The sequence below is a fragment of the Ostrinia nubilalis genome, chromosome 20 (assembly GCF_963855985.1).
Source record: "Ostrinia nubilalis chromosome 20, ilOstNubi1.1, whole genome shotgun sequence".
NCBI lineage: Eukaryota > Metazoa > Arthropoda > Insecta > Lepidoptera > Crambidae > Ostrinia > Ostrinia nubilalis.
This window is the reverse complement of record NC_087107.1, coordinates 6,389,011-6,408,078: the sequence shown is the minus strand read 5'-3', so window position 1 is coordinate 6,408,078 and position 19,068 is coordinate 6,389,011. Positions and strand designations below refer to the sequence as shown.

General features: G+C 41.2%; 3 protein-coding genes across 3 annotated transcripts; 2 read left to right on the top strand and 1 right to left on the bottom strand.

Annotated features, from left to right (window-relative positions):
* Window positions 1-623: 623 nt before the first annotated feature.
* On the top strand, window positions 624-1,546 carry LOC135081553 (cuticle protein 21-like). Its single transcript, XM_063976296.1, has 2 exons — window positions 624-707; window positions 811-1,546. Exons 1-2 carry the CDS (start codon window positions 696-698, stop codon window positions 1,417-1,419), a joined length of 621 nt encoding a protein of 206 aa, XP_063832366.1. The 5' UTR covers window positions 624-695; the 3' UTR covers window positions 1,420-1,546.
* Window positions 1,547-3,208: 1,662 nt separating this feature from the next.
* On the top strand, window positions 3,209-12,885 carry LOC135081548 (protein male-specific lethal-3). Its single transcript, XM_063976289.1, has 13 exons — window positions 3,209-3,623; window positions 5,030-5,208; window positions 5,516-5,637; window positions 6,026-6,197; window positions 6,812-7,000; window positions 7,636-7,761; window positions 8,362-8,510; window positions 9,181-9,334; window positions 10,134-10,232; window positions 11,218-11,332; window positions 11,793-11,880; window positions 11,959-12,043; window positions 12,240-12,885. The coding sequence occupies exons 1-13, from the start codon at window positions 3,522-3,524 to the stop codon at window positions 12,310-12,312; spliced, it is 1,653 nt and encodes a 550-aa protein (XP_063832359.1). The 5' UTR covers window positions 3,209-3,521; the 3' UTR covers window positions 12,313-12,885.
* Window positions 12,886-13,129: 244 nt separating this feature from the next.
* Window positions 13,130-19,016, bottom strand: LOC135081533 (histone acetyltransferase type B catalytic subunit). The gene is made up of 8 exons (XM_063976257.1): window positions 18,679-19,016; window positions 18,379-18,548; window positions 18,087-18,258; window positions 17,844-18,003; window positions 15,897-16,062; window positions 14,657-14,805; window positions 14,375-14,543; window positions 13,130-14,141 (listed from the first exon to the last, which is right to left on the bottom strand). Exons 1-8 carry the CDS (start codon window positions 18,737-18,739, stop codon window positions 13,974-13,976), a joined length of 1,215 nt encoding a protein of 404 aa, XP_063832327.1. The 5' UTR covers window positions 18,740-19,016; the 3' UTR covers window positions 13,130-13,973.
* Window positions 19,017-19,068: the final 52 nt, after the last annotated feature.

The following is a 19,068-nucleotide window of genomic DNA, read 5'->3' as shown; positions in this document are numbered from 1 at the left end:
GCATCATTATGTAACACGGCAGCTACTTGACTGATCTTCTTGTTTATTTACCTGTCTGTACGATATTCACCTGCTTTTGTTATGTGCATGAGCATTTCCTAGTTCTCCCTATTTACATTTCTATCTGAAAATTGTTGGTAGTTGTTACTGTTACTGAAGAGCTTTTATGTTAGAAAGCTTATAGGTACGGTGTACCTACCTACATACATATTTTGTATTAAGTTATTTACACAAGCTAAAATCCTCCAAGTACCTATTCAAAATTTACACCTCGGCTACAACCCTCGGCAAAATATGTAGAGATCAGTATTATCCCTCTCGAGTCTCGACCTCTATTTTTAAATGAAAATGTACTACATTGTTATGTACTATGGTGGTCAGTTATAATTAACTAGAATTTGTCATCTTTTTTAAATGCTATTCATTAAAATTCATTACACAGAGATGAAACATCTGCCTAATTCATGCTATGTGCCTTTAGTTCTTTTAAAGTTTCTTTATAAGTGGTGGGCTTTGTACAGTGCAACTCAGGGCGGCTGTGCCTGGAAGCCGCGCCGGCGCCCGGGGCGCGGGCTCAGGGCCGCGTGACGCAGCCTCCGCGAGTGAAAGGGTGCGCCCCCGCCTCCGCTATAAAAGCTCCAAACGCTTCTCATCAAGCATCATTCAACATCCTCGATCTACTCACACACTACACAATGGCATTCAAGGTACTACCGATGAACAATATTGTGTGATAAAGTGCATCAAAGTGATAAGTGATCGTGCAAAGTGATTATTGAAAAAAATCTAATGTAACGTTTTATCTTGCAGTTTGTGGTTCTCGCTTGTTTCGTGGCGGCCGCCAGCGCCGGCCTAGTCCCGGCTGCTCCAGTGGCCTACGCTGCCGCCCCGGCGTACCACGCCGCCCCCGCCCTCCACGCCGCCCCCGTGGCGTACGCCAGCCCGGTCGCATACGCCGCACCCGTCGCTAAAGTCGCCGTCGAGGAATACGACCACCACCCCCAGTACAGCTTCGCCTACGACGTTCAGGACGGTCTGACCGGTGACTCCAAGACCCAGCACGAGACCCGCGACGGTGATGTCGTCAAGGGCTCCTACTCCGTTGTGGACCCCGATGGCACCAAGCGCACTGTGGACTACACCGCCGACCCCCACAACGGTTTCAACGCCGTCGTGCACAAGGAGCCCGCTCATGTGAAGGTCGCCGCCCCCGTCGCTTACGCCGCCCCCGTCGCTAAGATCGCCGCCCCCGTGGCCTACGCTGCGCCCGTAGCCAAGTACGCCGCCCCCGTGGCGTACGCCGCGTCCCCTGTGGTCCACGCCGCCCCCGTGGCCAAGATCGCAGCTCCCGTGGCCTACTCTGCCCCCGTCTACCACTCCGCCCCCGTCTACCACTCTGCTCCCGTCTACCACCACTAAATTGTTGCCAAATTATAGTACCTAATTTATGTTGTACAAAACGATAAAGTATTATTTTAAATACATTGTTTTGTATGAAATGTTATGATCAGTAGGATAGGTATTTAATTAAATTTTTCTATCCCTATTCAAATTTTTTAATGTTGCCTACCTCACCATGAATAAGAGATAATTATTGCCTACTTGTAATTTACTGAAAAACGTATTTTACACCAATAAATAGATGATACGATGCATATAAATTACCTATGAAAATGAAACTAACTATTATGGCGTTAATGATAGTAAAATAATTTTCTACAAGTCGCCAGTTTCTCCTACTTACCAAATACATCTTTTAGTGCTAGGTATCGGTACATGACATACGTAGCCTGCCTAATTCATTGCACATAAATAGATTTACGTAAGCTAAAGGTACCTAACAAGTACGCTTATAATTAGGTTTATGGGTCTGAAGTCCGGAGGTTAGAAGTTGATCTTTCTCACAGCACCTATCCAAATGTGAAGGTGAGCGGATAGCCTTTCTGTCGCCTCATTATGCCTACACCATAAAGTCTAGACGCCAGGCAGGAGACACACACATACGCTGCAGCTTTAATCGCTAGGCAACCTTGATATTTCCATAGTTCCCACGACGATGCGGCAGCTGCCTGCGCCGGCGTACACCGTTACGCAATCGTTTCATTCAGGCAACCTACACTTCGTAGCCCTGATAAAGTTAAATAATTAAACATGAGGCATGTTTTAATACTACTCCTACTACATAATAGGTAAGTAGGGTACCTATTCTATTCCGATAGGTACTGTGCATACTTGAGTGGCGACCACGAGCCGGAAGACGTAGCGTGGGCAGGCCTCCCACTAGGTGGACCGACGATCTGGTGAAGGTCGCGGGTGCCTGGATGCGAGCGGCGCAGGATCGGTCTTCGTGGAAATCCTTGGGGGAGGGAGGCCTTTGTCCAGCAGTGGACGTCTTTCGGCTGAAACGAACGAACGAACTGTGCATACGCGAACGTGTGAAAACAATAATATAAAATACCTACATGAGATCCTTTGGAACCCTAGAACAGTTTAATTTTCCATTACTGAAATAATTTGTTAAGTAACATTTTATTGATTAATAGTCTATTTTTAGCGCAATTAACCTAATTGGATTATTTTTAAATAAATCATTGCTCTTAATTTTTTATTACGTACTTATTTGCTATACTTAATTTAATAGGAGTTAGGCAATTTAAAAAGAATTGCGTTTTCACCAGAGATGTGCGAGCACGAAAAATGTGAGTTGTGTTCTGTTTCAACAGTGTTCGGTCGAGGTCCACCTGCTAGGTTCCCCTGGATGGACACAGGCATTTTTTCTTGCCTATGGTATCTCTCCTTATTAGCACAGCTCTGGTGGAAATAGCATAACGGAGCGAGGTTTTTGTACAACATACAAGATAATGTGACAAGATATGTAAGAAACTAGAGAGGGATGATGTGCTAGGGCTAGGAATTTGGGCGATGGATGGATGCTATTATCACAGCTTATCTTCCTGTGCACAGCTTTGGTTTAAATACCCTCACCATTTCACAGTTATCCTCGATCTATTTACCTTCGTAGCCATAGATTCGTAGCATATCTTTGATAGAATAGAAACGCAGCAAAGTACAAAAACTATAATAACAATATAACGGTAAATACCGGTATCTCAAACGCTATGTGGAACTTTCCCTAGTGTAACGATAGCCTAACATTAAAAAAAAATAATAGGCTTGTCTTGTGTCATGTGTTGACAGATGACAGTTTGCAAACAAACTTCGGTGCGGTCGACGCCCAAACAAAAACATATTTTTCTATATAAAATAATACTTCGGTATTCCGAGGTAGGCGTTGGCTGGAAATTGCCGATTCCTCGTAAATTAGTGAAAGTTTTTTAAAGTGTTTAATGTTAAACTCTAGTCATAAATAATATTGTTACACGTAACTTTCTGGCGGTATCGCATTTCTACGAATTTAGAACATTTTCTGGGCGTTGTAACTTGTAAACTTACGTAATTAAATATTGGCCTAGTAACCTTAAGTCTTTAAAGACACATACCCTCCTCTACAGTGCTAGAAAATGGTTTCAACCAGGGGAATTCGATATAAATTCAGTGAAGGCGAACGGGTTTTGTGCTACGAACCGGACCCCACAAAGGCGAAAGTTCTTTACGATTCTAAGGTAACTATCCTTTTTTTATTATTTAATGTCTAGGCATATCATACATTTAAACTTTATCCTAGTTTTCAATTCATCATAACCAAAAAATCAAAACAAAAACTTTTTTACATAACCTTACACCTAATTTTTTTGAGCCAATTTATATTTTTAATGCATTTTTAACTAAACCAAATGAAAAAATGTAATATTCTCATTTAGAACCACTTTAATTTTTTTTTGTCATAGAATTTTCCCTGCAGATAATTGGTCACAATTACATACTGCAGTAATGCTATGCAATTTCAATGGGCTAATTATGTGTAGCATCGTAACAAAAACCTGTATTTAAAACCGGAATTTAATTGGAATAGTATTTTCATCTTTATCCCAGTTTGAAATGTCTTTGTTTACATGGGTGGGGTTGGGTGTGGTTTGCAGTAAGTGGGCTAAAGTTGTGTTGTGAACAAAGTGAGACTTGCTAAACTACTGTAAAATATCCAGTGTAATCAGCATTAACAGGATTATGAATAAAAACATGGATCACATAAGAATTTCAGCCATAAATAAATTATTTAGTAACTAGGGCGTATCAAGGGTGTGGTTGCGAGTTGTTGGCCATGTGACCACTCCCATCTGCTGCATTTATTGCATAATATTGTCTTCACTTAAATATAATACTAAACCTAATTCAAATATGGATTTATAAAGCAAACACTCAGTTTTTTCTTGATTTTTTGGAATATGAAAGTGTTTGGGAATTTAATAACAACGTTTTTGATTTGTGTCATTTAGATGTTTTGTGATTAGTAATGAAGAAACATTTAGTAATTGTTTTAAAATATACATTTTATGCTTGCGAAGTATTAGAACTATATCTGATATTTAATAATTATTTTATTTCAAAGAGTAACTTAGAGACCACACCTATTCACACCATATCTGTTACCATATTGTCGGCTAATACAAAAAAAATTCTTGCATAAATTACTATCAGGCAACGCCCATCACCAAGCAATATATCAGAAAAAGTGTTCATTACAGTGCAGTGATAATTAATTATCTTTGGACAATTCTACACAGCGCCAGCTAGCCCCAAAGTAAGCAACTGAATGCTTGTGTTATGGGTGCTAGCTTAACGGATATACTACTTATATACTTTTTTTTTTTAAATACATAAATATTATACATAGTCACACCCAGACCCGTCACAGAAATTAAAATTCATCATTTCAATTTCTGCCCGGCCGGGAATCGAACCTCTCGGCATAGTAGTCCGTTCTGAACCACTACACCAAACGGCCGACTAGTAATTATGTGACATTTGTTTATAATGGACTATCCTGCTTGTGCACTTTATTTTAATGCTCATTGCATGACAATATAGTGTAGTAGGCAGGATCTTATAATATGACACATGTCAAATATAGGTGCTGGAAGTAATAGAAAGTAAGGATAAGCGCGGTCGGCGGACAGTGGAATATTTGATCCACTTTCAAGGCTGGAACTCTTCGTGGGACCGTTGCGTCAGTGAAGACTTTGTCCTCAAAGATACAGAGGAGAATCGACAACTGCAGAGGGACCTCGCCGAAAAATCACAGCTTCAATTGTAAGTTGTTAATTTGTTCATCACAATTTTTAAATTGAGTGAGCAATCAACACAGTTTAACTTTTGAAATGCTTGCAACCAAAGTGTTTGGTCCTGTAACAATGTATAACTTAATTAATTGCAAAGATGCAAAGCAAACTTGTAGTTTTAATAAAATAAGTTAACCTTTATTTTTTTGTGGGTAGATTTAAATTAATTAATCTTTTCATTTGTAGGTAGGTAAAAATACATTTGTAGTGACAGGTTTTTAATTTGAACTGTTTTATTGCTGTGGAAGTGTGTACAACATGTTTGTCCGTTCCAAAAGGGGTGCTTACCTATACCGGCGCGAGCGTAAAAAGGGCAGCACGGGCGCCGCGCCGGGGCCGGCCAAGCGCCCGCGTCAGGGCTTCAGCGATGATGGTTCTTCGAGCAGCACGCAGCCCGATGGTTTGTTGTTGTTTTTTTAATTTTGAAATTAGGATGGTGGTGGTGTTTGCAAATGGTTTCAATGGTTTGGAAATGTGGAATTGCAGTACTATGATTATGATTTAAATGTTTGTCAGCCTTTTCAGTAAACAACTTGAATAGCCTCTCAATAATTCGAAAGTCATTCTTTATTAGTAACGGCAAGTAATTTTCTAAAGATTTCTCGTTTTTAGATTGGTAATCATGTTTTCAAGATTGCTTTGTTATGTATGAATCGCGATTGCTGTTTTTCGTGATGCGGCGTTTGGTAACAAAGCGTTTGTACTATTCCAAATTGCTACCCTGCTACAAAGATACTTATACCTCACTAAAACATATAATAGCCGGAGAACTGACTTTGTATGTTCAGGCAATGTGTATGTGACGACAGAAGGCGAGGCGGGCGACACGGACTCGTCGGCGTCGGGCTCGGGCGCGGGCTCGGGCTCGGGCTCGGGCGCGGGCTCGGGCTCGCAGCGCCGCTCGCCGCCGCCCAATGCGCACGTCGGCCGCGCGCACATCACGCTGCCCTCGGCTCTCAGGTTACTTGTCAATTGTTTTGCGATTGTCATGTTTGTAGACGACAAATAACACTACTTTTCAGTTTCATTTTTACACACAGAATACCTAATAATAGTGTTTGAAGTGCTCCCAGTCTACACGAAGTGTAAGCATTAACTGCATTATTTATATTATGGTAGATTTTGTATAGGTATTATCTTCAATAGTAAATTGACACAATGAAATCCAGTATTCTGACTTCCTGGACTGGATAACCTAGATGCGGGCAGAGCAAGAGCGGTCGTTATGGAAATCCTTGGGGGAGGCCTTTGTCTAGCTGTGGAAGAAATTTGGCTGAAACGAACGAATGATTCTGACTTCCAAATGTGTGCTTATGACTAATGTGACGTTTGATAACTTAGCTTTTAAACAATTTAGACACGACTGGTGATGCTAAGGGCCCTCGCCCACGGCGACTAAATTTTAGTTCGGTTAGTCGCATTTACAACGCACTACAGAAGTGATGCCAAAGCACTACTAACGCGCTACAACAGCACGACTGCATCGCTACAAAAAGTCGCCGTGGGCGAGGGCCCTAGGTACATGTCTTTACCTTATGAGTAGGTCATCTAATTAACGTCCGTCGAAAACGCAGAGACCGTCTGACCTTCGACTACCACCTGGTGGTGAAACGCGGGCGTCTCTCACGTCTGCCAGCCACACCATGCGCGGCCGAAATCCTGGAGTCGTTCGTGAAGTGGTTCGCGCGCGCCGGCGCCTGGCACCCGGCGCGCGCCCGCCACGACCCGCCGCAGAGGCCCGACCTGCTCGACGTGTCGTGCCGGTGAGTGTTCCGCAGCTGTCCCGGAGGTTCGAGAGCTATCCTGGCACTTGTCGCGTGCCATACTGTGACTACGCACTCCTGAAAAACTCCCCGACTTCCTGGGCGTGTCGTGCGGTGAGTGGCTTGCAGCTGTCCCGGAGGTTCGAGAGCTGTCCTGGCACCTGACGCGTGCCATGCCGCGACTACGCCCTCCTGAAAAATTCACTCCAGAAACCAGGGCAGAAAAGTTCTTAGTGGCAACCATGGGCCGGAAGACATAGTGTGTGCAAGCCCCCCACTAGGTGGACCGACGATCTGGTGAAGGTGCCTGGATGCGGGCGGCACAGAACCAGTCGTTGTTGAAATCCTTGGGGGAGACTTTTGTCCAGCAGTGGACGTCATTTGGTTGAAACGAACAATACAGCCGCTTGACGGCCGCTTAGGCTAGTAGTTCGCGTACCGGACTGTGCGCGTACCAGAAGTCTCGGGCTCAATAACGTACCTCCGTTTTTGTATACGACACTTCCCGTCCCTTGTACTCGCTGCCACTCCTTTTAAGCCAGGATCTACAGCTAGTAGGCCAAACCTATGCTCTGAAGGCCAGTGGAAACCTGACAACCGATGACAGTTGAACCTAACTACCTGTCTCCCTGTAGATTGAACCTGGTGCGCGAGGTGGCGGACGGGCTGCGCGTGTACTTCGACTTCATCCTGCGCGGCCACCTGCTGTACAAGCAGGAGCTCAACCAGTACCACGAGATCTGCGGACAGTACATCGAGGAGTGAGTACTTATTTAATTTATTACGTTTCTTGAAAGGGCTTAAGTCCGTTTTCACCATCAATCGCAAACTTTTAACTGTCCCCTATGATAAAACGTAACAAGAATTTTGTTTTCATTAGACTTGTATTTAAAACCTCCTGTTTATGGAAAGATAGCAACCTTTCCCCTTACAGGCTTCGATCATTAGCCAGATCTTTTAGGTTGACGACAACGACGTATTGTTATTTTCTGAGTTTTTTTATACCTGATCGCGTAGTAGGTGGTCGACGATAATCTCCTCTTAGGCTAAGAACTCACGGCGCGATTTTCACCCGCGCCCGCGGCTGTTGTGGAATTGCGGTATTATTTCAAAACTCACGGTTATTTGCGCGGTTATCCTAATGGTGCGTCCACACTGGGCGAACGGGCTCGCGCGGCACGCTGGTCATCCTGCTCACCCTGCTCTTTTTACATAAGTGCATTCTACAGAAGCTGCGGGCCCGCAACCGCCGCGGGCGCGGGTGAAAATCGCGCCATGAGTTCTTAGCCTTAAAGCTATCCAAAGATTTTTAATGTTTCTTCATTCTACAGATAAATATTTTATAACTTTATGTGTATTAGGCAAGAATTAGAGCTGAAAACCGAGTTGGAAGACGAGGTAGCTTCGCAGGATGAGGCGATGGCTTCGGCCGAGGAAGACCTCAAGAGCCCGAAGATTCCCGAGTACTCGCACCTCCCGCCCGACCCCGTGGACTCGGAGAAACAGGAAGGTAAAATCTACTTAAATGCACTTAGTTAAGGTTCAAAATATGACGAACTATAATATGTTTTTGTTTACTGCCCTTTGAAGGTTAACAGAAAAGAGGGTGCAAAATGTCCAGCTTTTGTTATGATTTAGGTCAATGTCATTTTTTGTTATGTTCTTTAGACATAGGGGGAACGCGATGTGCCTTTGTGTATGATAAAGCTTAAATAATAATAAAGGTCAGCTCTAAACGGTATGACGATATCCACCAGTGTTTGTTATTTATAAATAGGTAGTGACCTTGTGACCCTGCGATTAGAATTACGCATTTGTTTAAGCAGTAGTTAAATGAATTTAGTTTAAGATTACGGTAAAAACATTCAGTCATGGGTGTTCCCTGTATAGGTGTTCCATACACTTACCTAAGGGCTGTCTCAAATTAGGTTGCAATATTCCGTGTGTGGTCCTGCAAATAGGCAACAGACGTCGGACACAAAACGTCCTATTTTAAAGAGCCCTTATGCCTTATGCCCGTTTTCACCATTAATCCCTAATTTTTAAGTAACCCCTATGACAACAAAATTCCTGTTATTTGTAAAATTAGGGATTGCTGGTGAAAACGGGCATTAGTGTAGTTTTCTAATCGCAGGGTCTCGCTTCCCTACTGGGTGATAGAATACATGTTTGAATTCTAGGCTCGCCAAGCCCCACGAGCCAGCCTGACGAGCCTATGAAGCTGGAATGCGATTTGGACATCAAGCAGGAGCCGGCCGACGACGCTTCCTCAGTGTCATTCGCCTCCGCCTGCTCGCGACGCGACCGCGCCCGCGCCGGTCATGTTGCCAGGAGGTTTGTATTCGATTATGATCTTTCCTGCTATGATGTTAGTGTTGAATATAGCGTGCTCCGGAATTAAGAAATCAGGTGCGACAGCGCGCGTCTACCACGTCACAAGCCTGGCTAAGATGCGCGCCTTGATATAATTTATCGAAGGTAAAATGTATATGCAAAATCGATAAAATGGCGTGATAACTGCTTATCGCGGCGCGCATCCTAGGCCTACAGGAGGTGCATGCGCGATTATGGCCGTTGTTCTTAGGACGTTTGGATGTTGAATAAAGCATCAGATATTTGGCGATTAGACATGGCTTTTATCGTGCCTTTGAATTACGAAATCGCCTGCTCGCCTAGCCGGGCTAGGATGCGCGCCGTGATAAAATCTTATCGACGATTTTAGACGACAAACGTATGAGCTTATCACGTAAAATCGATAAAATGGCGCGATAAACGCTTATCGCGGCGAGCATCCTAGACCTACTAGTAATTGGTGTATACCGAGGTCATAAAAGTGTTTATTTCAGCGGTTCCCGAAAGGACCACCTTTCCGCCGCAAGGGTTCCGTAAAAAATATTATCCCACGTTTCGTGAGGACGTACGCACAAGGGAGGGGCAGGGCGTGCGGGCGGAGTAGTACGGGGGTTCCGCTAGGAAAAGCATAATCAATTAGGGTTCCTTGGCAAAATTGGGAAACCCTGGTTTATTTAACTTTTTTATAATTTAAAGGTTTAAAATTTCCACAAAAGAAAATTCTGTGGCATAAAGTGTGATTAAAGAAGGAATAAAATATTGATTTACGTTATTTCCTTAGGCTTCGCTCGCACAAGTCGGCGGCGTCGGAGGCGGAGGAGCCGCTGCCGTCCACGTCGGGCGGCAGCGAGCCGCGCGCCTTCGAGACGCAGTCCTCCAGGTATGGACGACCATTATTATTTATTTATCTTATGTAGGGGTGGCCAGGCGCGTATATAGCGGATGTTGGGCCGTGACATGGCATGTAAGGGCAGGCCCCCCTGATAAAGAACCCTAGATACGCCAAAGCTGGTGGCTACATCTACGACGCCACGCTCCGCTCCTTTGTAGAATAAAAGTATGTTATTACATTGATGAAATAAAACGTGGCCAAAACAGCGTATTACACTTGAAAATTTCGACGGGTTCATCCAGTGTCTAAGTAGCTAAGTTGGAAGAGCAGTAACCCAGCAAGCGAAAGGTGGGTTCGATTCCCGCCTTAGGCAGTTCGTAAGTTATTTAAAATAAAGTATGTTGCTACCCAGCTTGTGTATTACTCGTGTCCGTACGCCTTCATCATCATCATCATCATTTCAGCCACAGGACGTCCACTGCTGAACATAGGCCTCCCCCAATGACTTCCACATCGCACGGTTGGTAGCGGCCTGCGTACGCCTTACCTTCTGTATTTTTTTGCCTCATTCAGGCTACGATTGCCCATAAAGTACAAACCCAAAATTACGGATTTCTTATGCATGACATATCTTTTTCGTATGTAGAATTTTTGCTCTTGAAGACATGCATCGCAAACTATGGCCCAAAGTGTAGTAATACACTTGAAAATTTCCAACGTCTCCCTTGCTCAGTGGTAAGAGCAGTTGCCCGATAAACGCCGCGGGTTCAATGAGGGCTATCGTTTTAGCGCTCACCAGTTGGCGCCACTATAGTGTAAGGTCCTGTCACTTGCTAGTAGCGAAGACAGTGGCGCCAGCTGGTGAGCGCTAAAGTGGTAGGAGGACTATCGCATTTGCACTCATTAAGATGGCGCCACTGTAGAGTAAGGTCCTGTCAATCGCCAGGGGTGCCAACTGTTAAGTATAAAAACGATAGCCCTCATTCCCACCTGCGGCGGTAGGTTTAATGTTAAGGCATATTGATTTATGCAGTGTTGGCAGTAGCGGGTCGTCGCTGAGCGAGCCGTGGCCGCGCGCCATGCTGCCCGGCCGCGCGCCCGCCGCGCCCACGCCCACGCGCACGCCGCTGTCGCTGCTGCTCGATAAGGTGACTTACCGGCTTTCATTTAAAGCACAATTTTCTATAAAGAGCTCAGAAAGAACCTAGCAACTACACTCGAGAGCAATAGTATGGAATCACCCTATACGTTTCGAGCGATCTTTAGAACTGAATGACTATGTAGATTGAATTAAAATGATGCCAGTTTAAAGGTTTTATAATAAACTTTGTGATACCATAGATAATAAATGAGTTCTTCATATCGCTGGTAACAAAACACAAGAACCCGATTCCATACTTTTGTTCGTATAGTTGAAAACTCAACTATCAACTATACCACTATTTTAAAGGAATCTACCCATGCCTTGAATTAAGTTTAGTAATGTTCAATCAACGCGCGTGTAACTTTTAGTAAGGGGGTTAGATATTCATGCATCCATCTTTGTTATGAAATGACACAATCTATACAGGTCTGTAATTGTATGTAATATCACTGTCTTTTATTCAGGTTGCGAAGTGGCAGATCATTCCTCGCGAGGGCACCGAGCACCTGCCCTGCCGGGTGTATGGCGCTATTCATCTTGCCCGTCTTTTTGGTACTTTATATTTTACATCTCATTACACAATTTGGATTAATTGTGACTTGTTTTTAATTAATTAATTTTTGTTTACAGTGAAACTTCCAGATTTCCTGAACGCAACTCAGATGCCGGATTTTAAGCTCAAACTGATTTTGAAACACATTGATATGTTTGTCCAGTGAGTATGCCTATATTACATCCCTACATCAGTTATATTCAGTTATATCCTGATTGGTACAGCTTTATCATAAAAAAACAACAAAACAGAGCTGCAAAGTGCAATATTTCTTCATTATGACAACCACAATGTTTAGCCTGATGGGCCATCATCCATATATAACATTAATAATTAATAAGTATATCCCTTCATGCAGGTACTTGGATGAACACAACGAATGGTTCGGGGAGATGTACTACGTGGCCGATAATATGTCCCGTTCTCACTAAACTCACAGTACTTAATTTAAATACATTAACGATATCATATTAACTGAAATAATAGAATTTTGGTAGGTGGTTTACCATTTCCTTCAACATTTGCAATTAGAAAATGTACTACATACACTTTATTACAAGCATTCCAAATACATAATACTCGTGTTAAAATCACATTTTATTTTTAAGTTAAGTTTCAATTGTTAGCTTACATACCGTCCATTGGATACAAAATTGTTAAAAATAGGTTTCGTCATCAAAAATGATATTTTCGAGCTATTTAAATATTCATCGCCTATTTCTATGTTTAAGGAATGAAAACGAGTGACTTGCTATAAGCCTTTTATCAGTAGACGTTGGGAATAGTTATAGAAACTTGATTGATATTATTAGAGAATAGGGTAACAAGTATAGTATTATTATTATTAATTATATTTCCGACCAATACGTCAAAAATGCATGATCTCACTAGCTTACTCTCGAGACTATCTAGTTTTCTAAAACCTGTTAGCTCTCTAATTTAGCGACTTACTGATTGTACTTTGTAAGCGATATGTTAAAAATAAAAGTTATTCGAAAAAACCACGTTCTTTTTTAATTTTCGTCCCAATTTTTGCGGTACCTACGACTCCTACGAGACAAAGCAAGAGTGCACGGACAAAATATTAAGGTACAAAAGGAAGGAAGGAAGCAGGAAGTTTCTCCTTCAGCACTCTTGACATTTTCGCGAACTTAAAAAAATCATGTCCGACAGCAAATATTAAAATGTGTACTTCTTGAAGTAGTTGTTATCTAATTTCATTGATTAATGTAATGTAATAAAAAAATATTTTACAAAACCACATTTTATTATCAAAATTACATTTTATTCGAAAGTACATAACAAGAACAATTTTAGAGACACTTAGTACCAAATCACAACTATTACTATTATTTACTCGTGAAAATTATTACATAATATTCATAAAAGAGTAACTAAATTATATTTTAAAAGTTTCTTCCTGTTTTCATGATATTTTAGTTGGAGTCGAATTTTCTGATCACGTCAAATTCCATCATTTATATTTATATGACAAAATTAAACCACAAAATTACAAAAAACAAGCATTAGATGCCAGGCAAGTGTATCAAGATTCAACACCTAGTTTCCGCATCTGACTGTACAACATAAATGCATTGACAAATATGCAAACCTACCAAATTAAATTTTAAACAATTTAAAAATCAGCATGGCTGTTACAACTTAAATACATTTGTTACAATTCCCATTTTAAGTACTATGAAAAAAATTAAAAATCATTAGCATTTAAATCTCGACACTATTGTTTTAAAATCTTTAATCTGAGATCAATGATGATGATAGATACAATACAAATATTATAATCGGCTATCTGTGACTGACTGTATTGATAATAACAGTAAAACTAAACTTACGATATGAATAGCAAGTTAAAATAGATGCAGTCTCACTCTTAATTTAACCTAAACCCTTCTCACAGTAACATCGAATTGTAAAAATACAGTCAAGCTGTCGCATAAAAATTTTGAGACAGTAAAAGGAGGCTCAACGTCGTAATTAATTTTAATTGGTTCGAACTGGTTAGTAAACGTGCCGCTTGCTCTGCTACAGTATGCGTTATCTCCGCGTGGCAGAGTGGTTATTTCCTTGAGGGTTAGTCGTGTTCCATGCGGTGGATGACGCGGCGATAGTCGTCCTCGAGGGCCAGATACTGCGAGGCGAGGCGGCCGTGCGTCTCGGCGAGCCCGGTGGAGCTGATAGTGGCGGCAAACTCTTCGGGCTTCAACACTTTTTGCAGCTTCTTCATTTCTAACTTCTTTTTCTGTAAATAAATAGTAAATATAATTAAATTACACAGAGGCAAAGCACACCATACTTATAATATTGTCTGCATATCTATCCTCATTGGTTACAAAATTATATACTACAACTACAATCATGTCAGTGTTTAGTCTGATAACCTGATAAGTACAGAATAACAGACAATTCATTCAGTTCAGTACATTATAACAGTAAACATTATAACGGAATGTACACAATTAGAGAACAACATACCTGGTAAGGAGCATTGAGCCTATTTTTAACATCAAGCCTGTAATTTAGGTAAGCAGTTTTATCTGAAGTATTTGTGTTCTTTAGTCGCAGAATCTCGTAAATTCTCCGTGCTTGCTTTTTGTTAATTTTGAACTTGGCACATGCTTGGCTTGCCATTTCTGATGAGAACCTATGGAATAAAAAATACAACAAGACATGAGATTTTCCTTCAACATCTCCATGATTTGGAAAATTTTGGCAAATTATTTGTCTGCATGGATTAATGTTAATGTAGTTTCTTACCCTTGAACTAACTTAGCAGGTTGGAAGGCTGGCAACGATTCACAATTTTTGGCATCAACATAGTCTCTTATTCTTTGAAAGTCTTGTGATGGGTCTTCAACTGTTATGTCTACAACTTCTGGTATTATTACGAAATGAGAATAAATAGCCTGAAAACAAGAAATACAAAGTTATAATAAAGTACAAACAGGTAATATCTGTGTCTAAGACATGAATAAAGTGAGTGAATGAACATAAATATTTTCTATAACAAAGGGCTATATTTCTTATTGGAAATAAAGGGCTATGGCTGACAACACGAAGCTGTTTTGTTAAATAAAACAAATCCGATATTTTCGTCTCTACCCAAGCCCTCTCTCACTCAAGAAAGAATCTCCAGTGATAAGAGAAAAGGGAGAATGAGAGTTGAGATTACTGCATAATCAAATATCTCCTGCCCACTGCTTCGATAAGAAGTTATAGTTCTTGTAACTCATGAAGGCGAGTGAACTTTACTTGTGTGTGTACGTGTACGTAACGATAGTGTAATTTCTATCAATTTTTTTTAAAATGAACACTAGCAAGCCACACATGTAAAGCTTGAAATGCAACAACTATGGTCTGCGAGCACTACGCGACTGTGCGACGGTCGGCCGCAGCGAGTGTGTGAGCGCGACAGCAACATAATTACGCGCGAGCAATAAGGATGGGTAGCTTGGGGTCATTGGACAAAATTGTATGTGCTCATAGACCGGGCTTTTTTTATTATTATAGCTTTATATTCCACATTTTTACAGTTTCATTCAATTAATCTGTATCTCTTGTTTGTGGCCCCACTTGGGTAAAAGCTTCCTCCATCTTTTTCCACCTTTCCCTGTCGCTGGCTATGTGCATCCAATTTTTCCCTGCCTTGTTTGTTATGTCATCGGCTTTATAACTAGTTAATTTTAGCTAATGTGCTACCTGCAGTAGGTTCGATCCCGTCTTAGGCAGTTCGATTTTTGCAAGTTGTTTATTTATAACTAGCTTTTGCCCGCGGCTTCACCCGCGTGAAATTTCGTTTGTCACAGATCGTCATAAATTAAAGTCTATAAGTTATACTCGGTTATAAATACTGTAAGTAAAGTTTCATCAAAATCCGTTCAGTAGTATTTGCGTGAAAAAGTAACAAACATCCAGACATCCAAACTTTCGCATTTATAATATTAGTAGGATTTAGTTTGGGAAGCGATTCTAATCGCTAAGAAATTTGAATAAGTACCTGCAGCAGGTTGGCGCAGAGCCCGAGCTTGCGCGCGGGCGGCAGCGTGAGCACCTGCGACACGCGCGGGCGCAGGTGGCGCGGGTAGGCGTAGTAGCGGTACACCGTCGCGTACGCCGCCGCCGCGTACCGCCACGCGCCCTCGGCCGACTGGTACTTTTCGAACCTGCAATAGACAGTGTATAAACCTTCCATGAAACTTGTTTGTGTAATTTGCCAATAGATGTCACTGTACTTTGAGACGCGTAAAGCTGTACCGCGGTGTCCAGATTTTTTTCCCCGGCTTTATATACCGGGAGGATTTTGACACAATGAACCTTTGACAACCTTTGTGAACCATTGACAACCTGCGTCAAGCAATAAATTGTCACCTACATATTGACGTCTTATTTATACCTAGATAAGAGTCCCTTAAGTGCGCCGAGAGTATCCGTGGTTTATTCAGACAGTTTGACACCATACCTCAATAATTCGAAACTACAACTGTTTTAAAAAGACCCTTAAAAACTTATTCTGGTCTTAAAAACTTAGTTCATTTTAAATTACCTGTAAATTACGATTTTTGTTCGCATTGTAATTGAAAAAAGTAGTTTAATTGAGTTGACAAAATAGTGACGTCACTTGCTTGTAGTGCCATACAAAATCTATGGGAGTTTCGTTTTGACAGTTTTAATAAGTGCGGCAATTGACTGGTGGTGTCAACATGTGTATATGTTACGGTTAATGTGATAAATTGAAAATTATTAATAATAACCGGTTATTATGAATAATTACCGACAGTCGCGGTAAAAGTGATAAATTAATCATATTTAACAGTGATTATTTAATAATTCAACCTTAGTACTAACAAATTTCATAAAGGAGAGCAACATCTTGTGTACGTGCTTATGTACAACCAAACTTTTGAATGTTTTGATATCACATATTAATGTAATTTGGCATAATGAGTTTGGAATGTTTCTTGCATAATATTACGGTTTCGGCGGTCATCGGCGATTAAGGTGCGGCGGGGGTGGCCCTGGGCCCTTGGCGCCGCCTATTTACGTGTACGTACGACTATAATACATAAATGACCTCATATTAATCACATTTACCAAATCATGCGGTAATTATTCATAATAACCGGCGATTATTCATAATTTTCACATTTATCACTTTGTCCGTAACATATATGTATAAATAACATTGTTTTTTTTTTTATGTGACAGGAGGCAAACGAGCAGACGGATCACCTGATGGTAAGTGATTACCGTCGCCCATAGACGATGAGGCGGTTATCACACTGCGCCGCGCTCCGCCGCGGAGCGCGGGGCGACAGATTTAATCATTGTATGCAAGTTCACACTGACAACGCGTCCGCGCGTGATTTTTTATATGAAAATCGCGCCGCGCGCAGTGTGATAACCGCCTGATAGTGATAGACGATGGCCGTTGGGGCATGAAAGTTCTCGAGTGGCGACCACGGGCTGGAAGACGTAGCGTGGGCAGACCTATTAGGTGGACCGACGATCTGGTGAAGGTCGCGGGAAGAGCCTGGATGCGGGCAGCGGAGGACCGTTCATTGTGGAAAACCTTGGGGGAGGCTTTTGTCCAGCAGTGAACGTCATTTGGCTGAAACGATTGTGACAGTATGTTCTTTAAATCAAATCATCTACAAAATACTAAAGTATAAACCATTGATATTGATATGATGACAGAATATGAAAATGTTTTTGTAGAAAAATCATCTATATTCATAAGATGCAACCTTTAGCTATAGCTAAGAGCCTTGCCACAATAGCTGATTACAAGCGTTTTCAAATAGACGACGCAGCAGCAGCTCACAGTCTGTACACAGTTGAATTAGGAGCTACTTTGCAACCAAAAGAGTAAATGGTGTGCTGTTCACTGCACTTAATACTTAAATAGGTAGGTACTATAAATAAAAATACAGCAGTAGCAACTTACACAGTGAAAAATGTCCATTGATCGTCATCCACATCTATGAAAGACGCTGCGTCCACATACCAAAGCAAGAAAGTTTGCAATCTCTCATGGAAGGCCAGAAACCCAGGTGTTGATGTCTCACTATAGTAAACTTCGAATGTACGCTTTTCACCACCATCATCTAAACAATTTTTTTATAATTAGTATCAATACACACAAATTATCATGGTCTGAAAAAAATATTAATTATTATACAATACTTACGTGGAGTTACACTGAATGCATGTAATAGTCTACCGTGCGGTGTAAATGATTTGTCTTTCTCCAGCAAGGACACAAAGCGATCCAGGTTAGTAACATAACCCGGAGCCAGGACCTTCTTCAAGGCACCTTCCACATCGTCTGCCTTCATTCCATCAGACTTACTGGGTTCAATCTGAAATAAAAACATTATAAAAAGTTACTTTCAAATGTAAATCTTGGGCAAACTAATCTACTATTGTTATGATGGATTACAACTGGAAACAATATTATAGAACAAAAAAGAAGAGCTAACCTTATCCGTATATTCAATTCCCAGGTATGTTTGTAAGCTGGCAGCGCTATAGTAGAGGCGAATGTGTAGGTCTGTGTAACCAAATATGTTTTCATTCTCCCCGAACACCTGGTGGCACATCTCGGGTCCAAAACTAACCTCATCATTTTCTATATCTTCTGGGCTCCTTACTGAAATAATCATATTTATGAAGGTATATTGAAAATATTACAATTCCTATATTATAAATGTGAAAAAGGCAACTAAAATTTCTTTTTTTGGCAAACTATTAGAATGATTTTAATCACCAAGAATACTTACCTAATTTGAATTCTAATATTTCATTTCCATCTACGACCAAATGGCACAGCTGATCAGTCATTTTTAGCCGATTTTACAGTCCTCAAGTCCAACTTTCATTCCACCAGAACTCGACGATTCCCGCGCAAAATGTAGGTATTGAAAGAACTGGAATACGAACTGTAACGACGATTAGCTGGCAATCTATAAATGTATGATGATAAAGGATATACAGCCGTTTACTATTTTAATGGTTAAGTTTTTAGAAAGAAATACGGCGCTATCGAGCTGTGAATTCAAGTAATTTTACAGATTTGCTGAAGAAAAAACGCGAAAAGCCGAAAACTCTTTTGACAGTCTTGACAGTTGAATTGAAATTTGTTTTTTTTTGTCTCACTATTTGAACGTTTA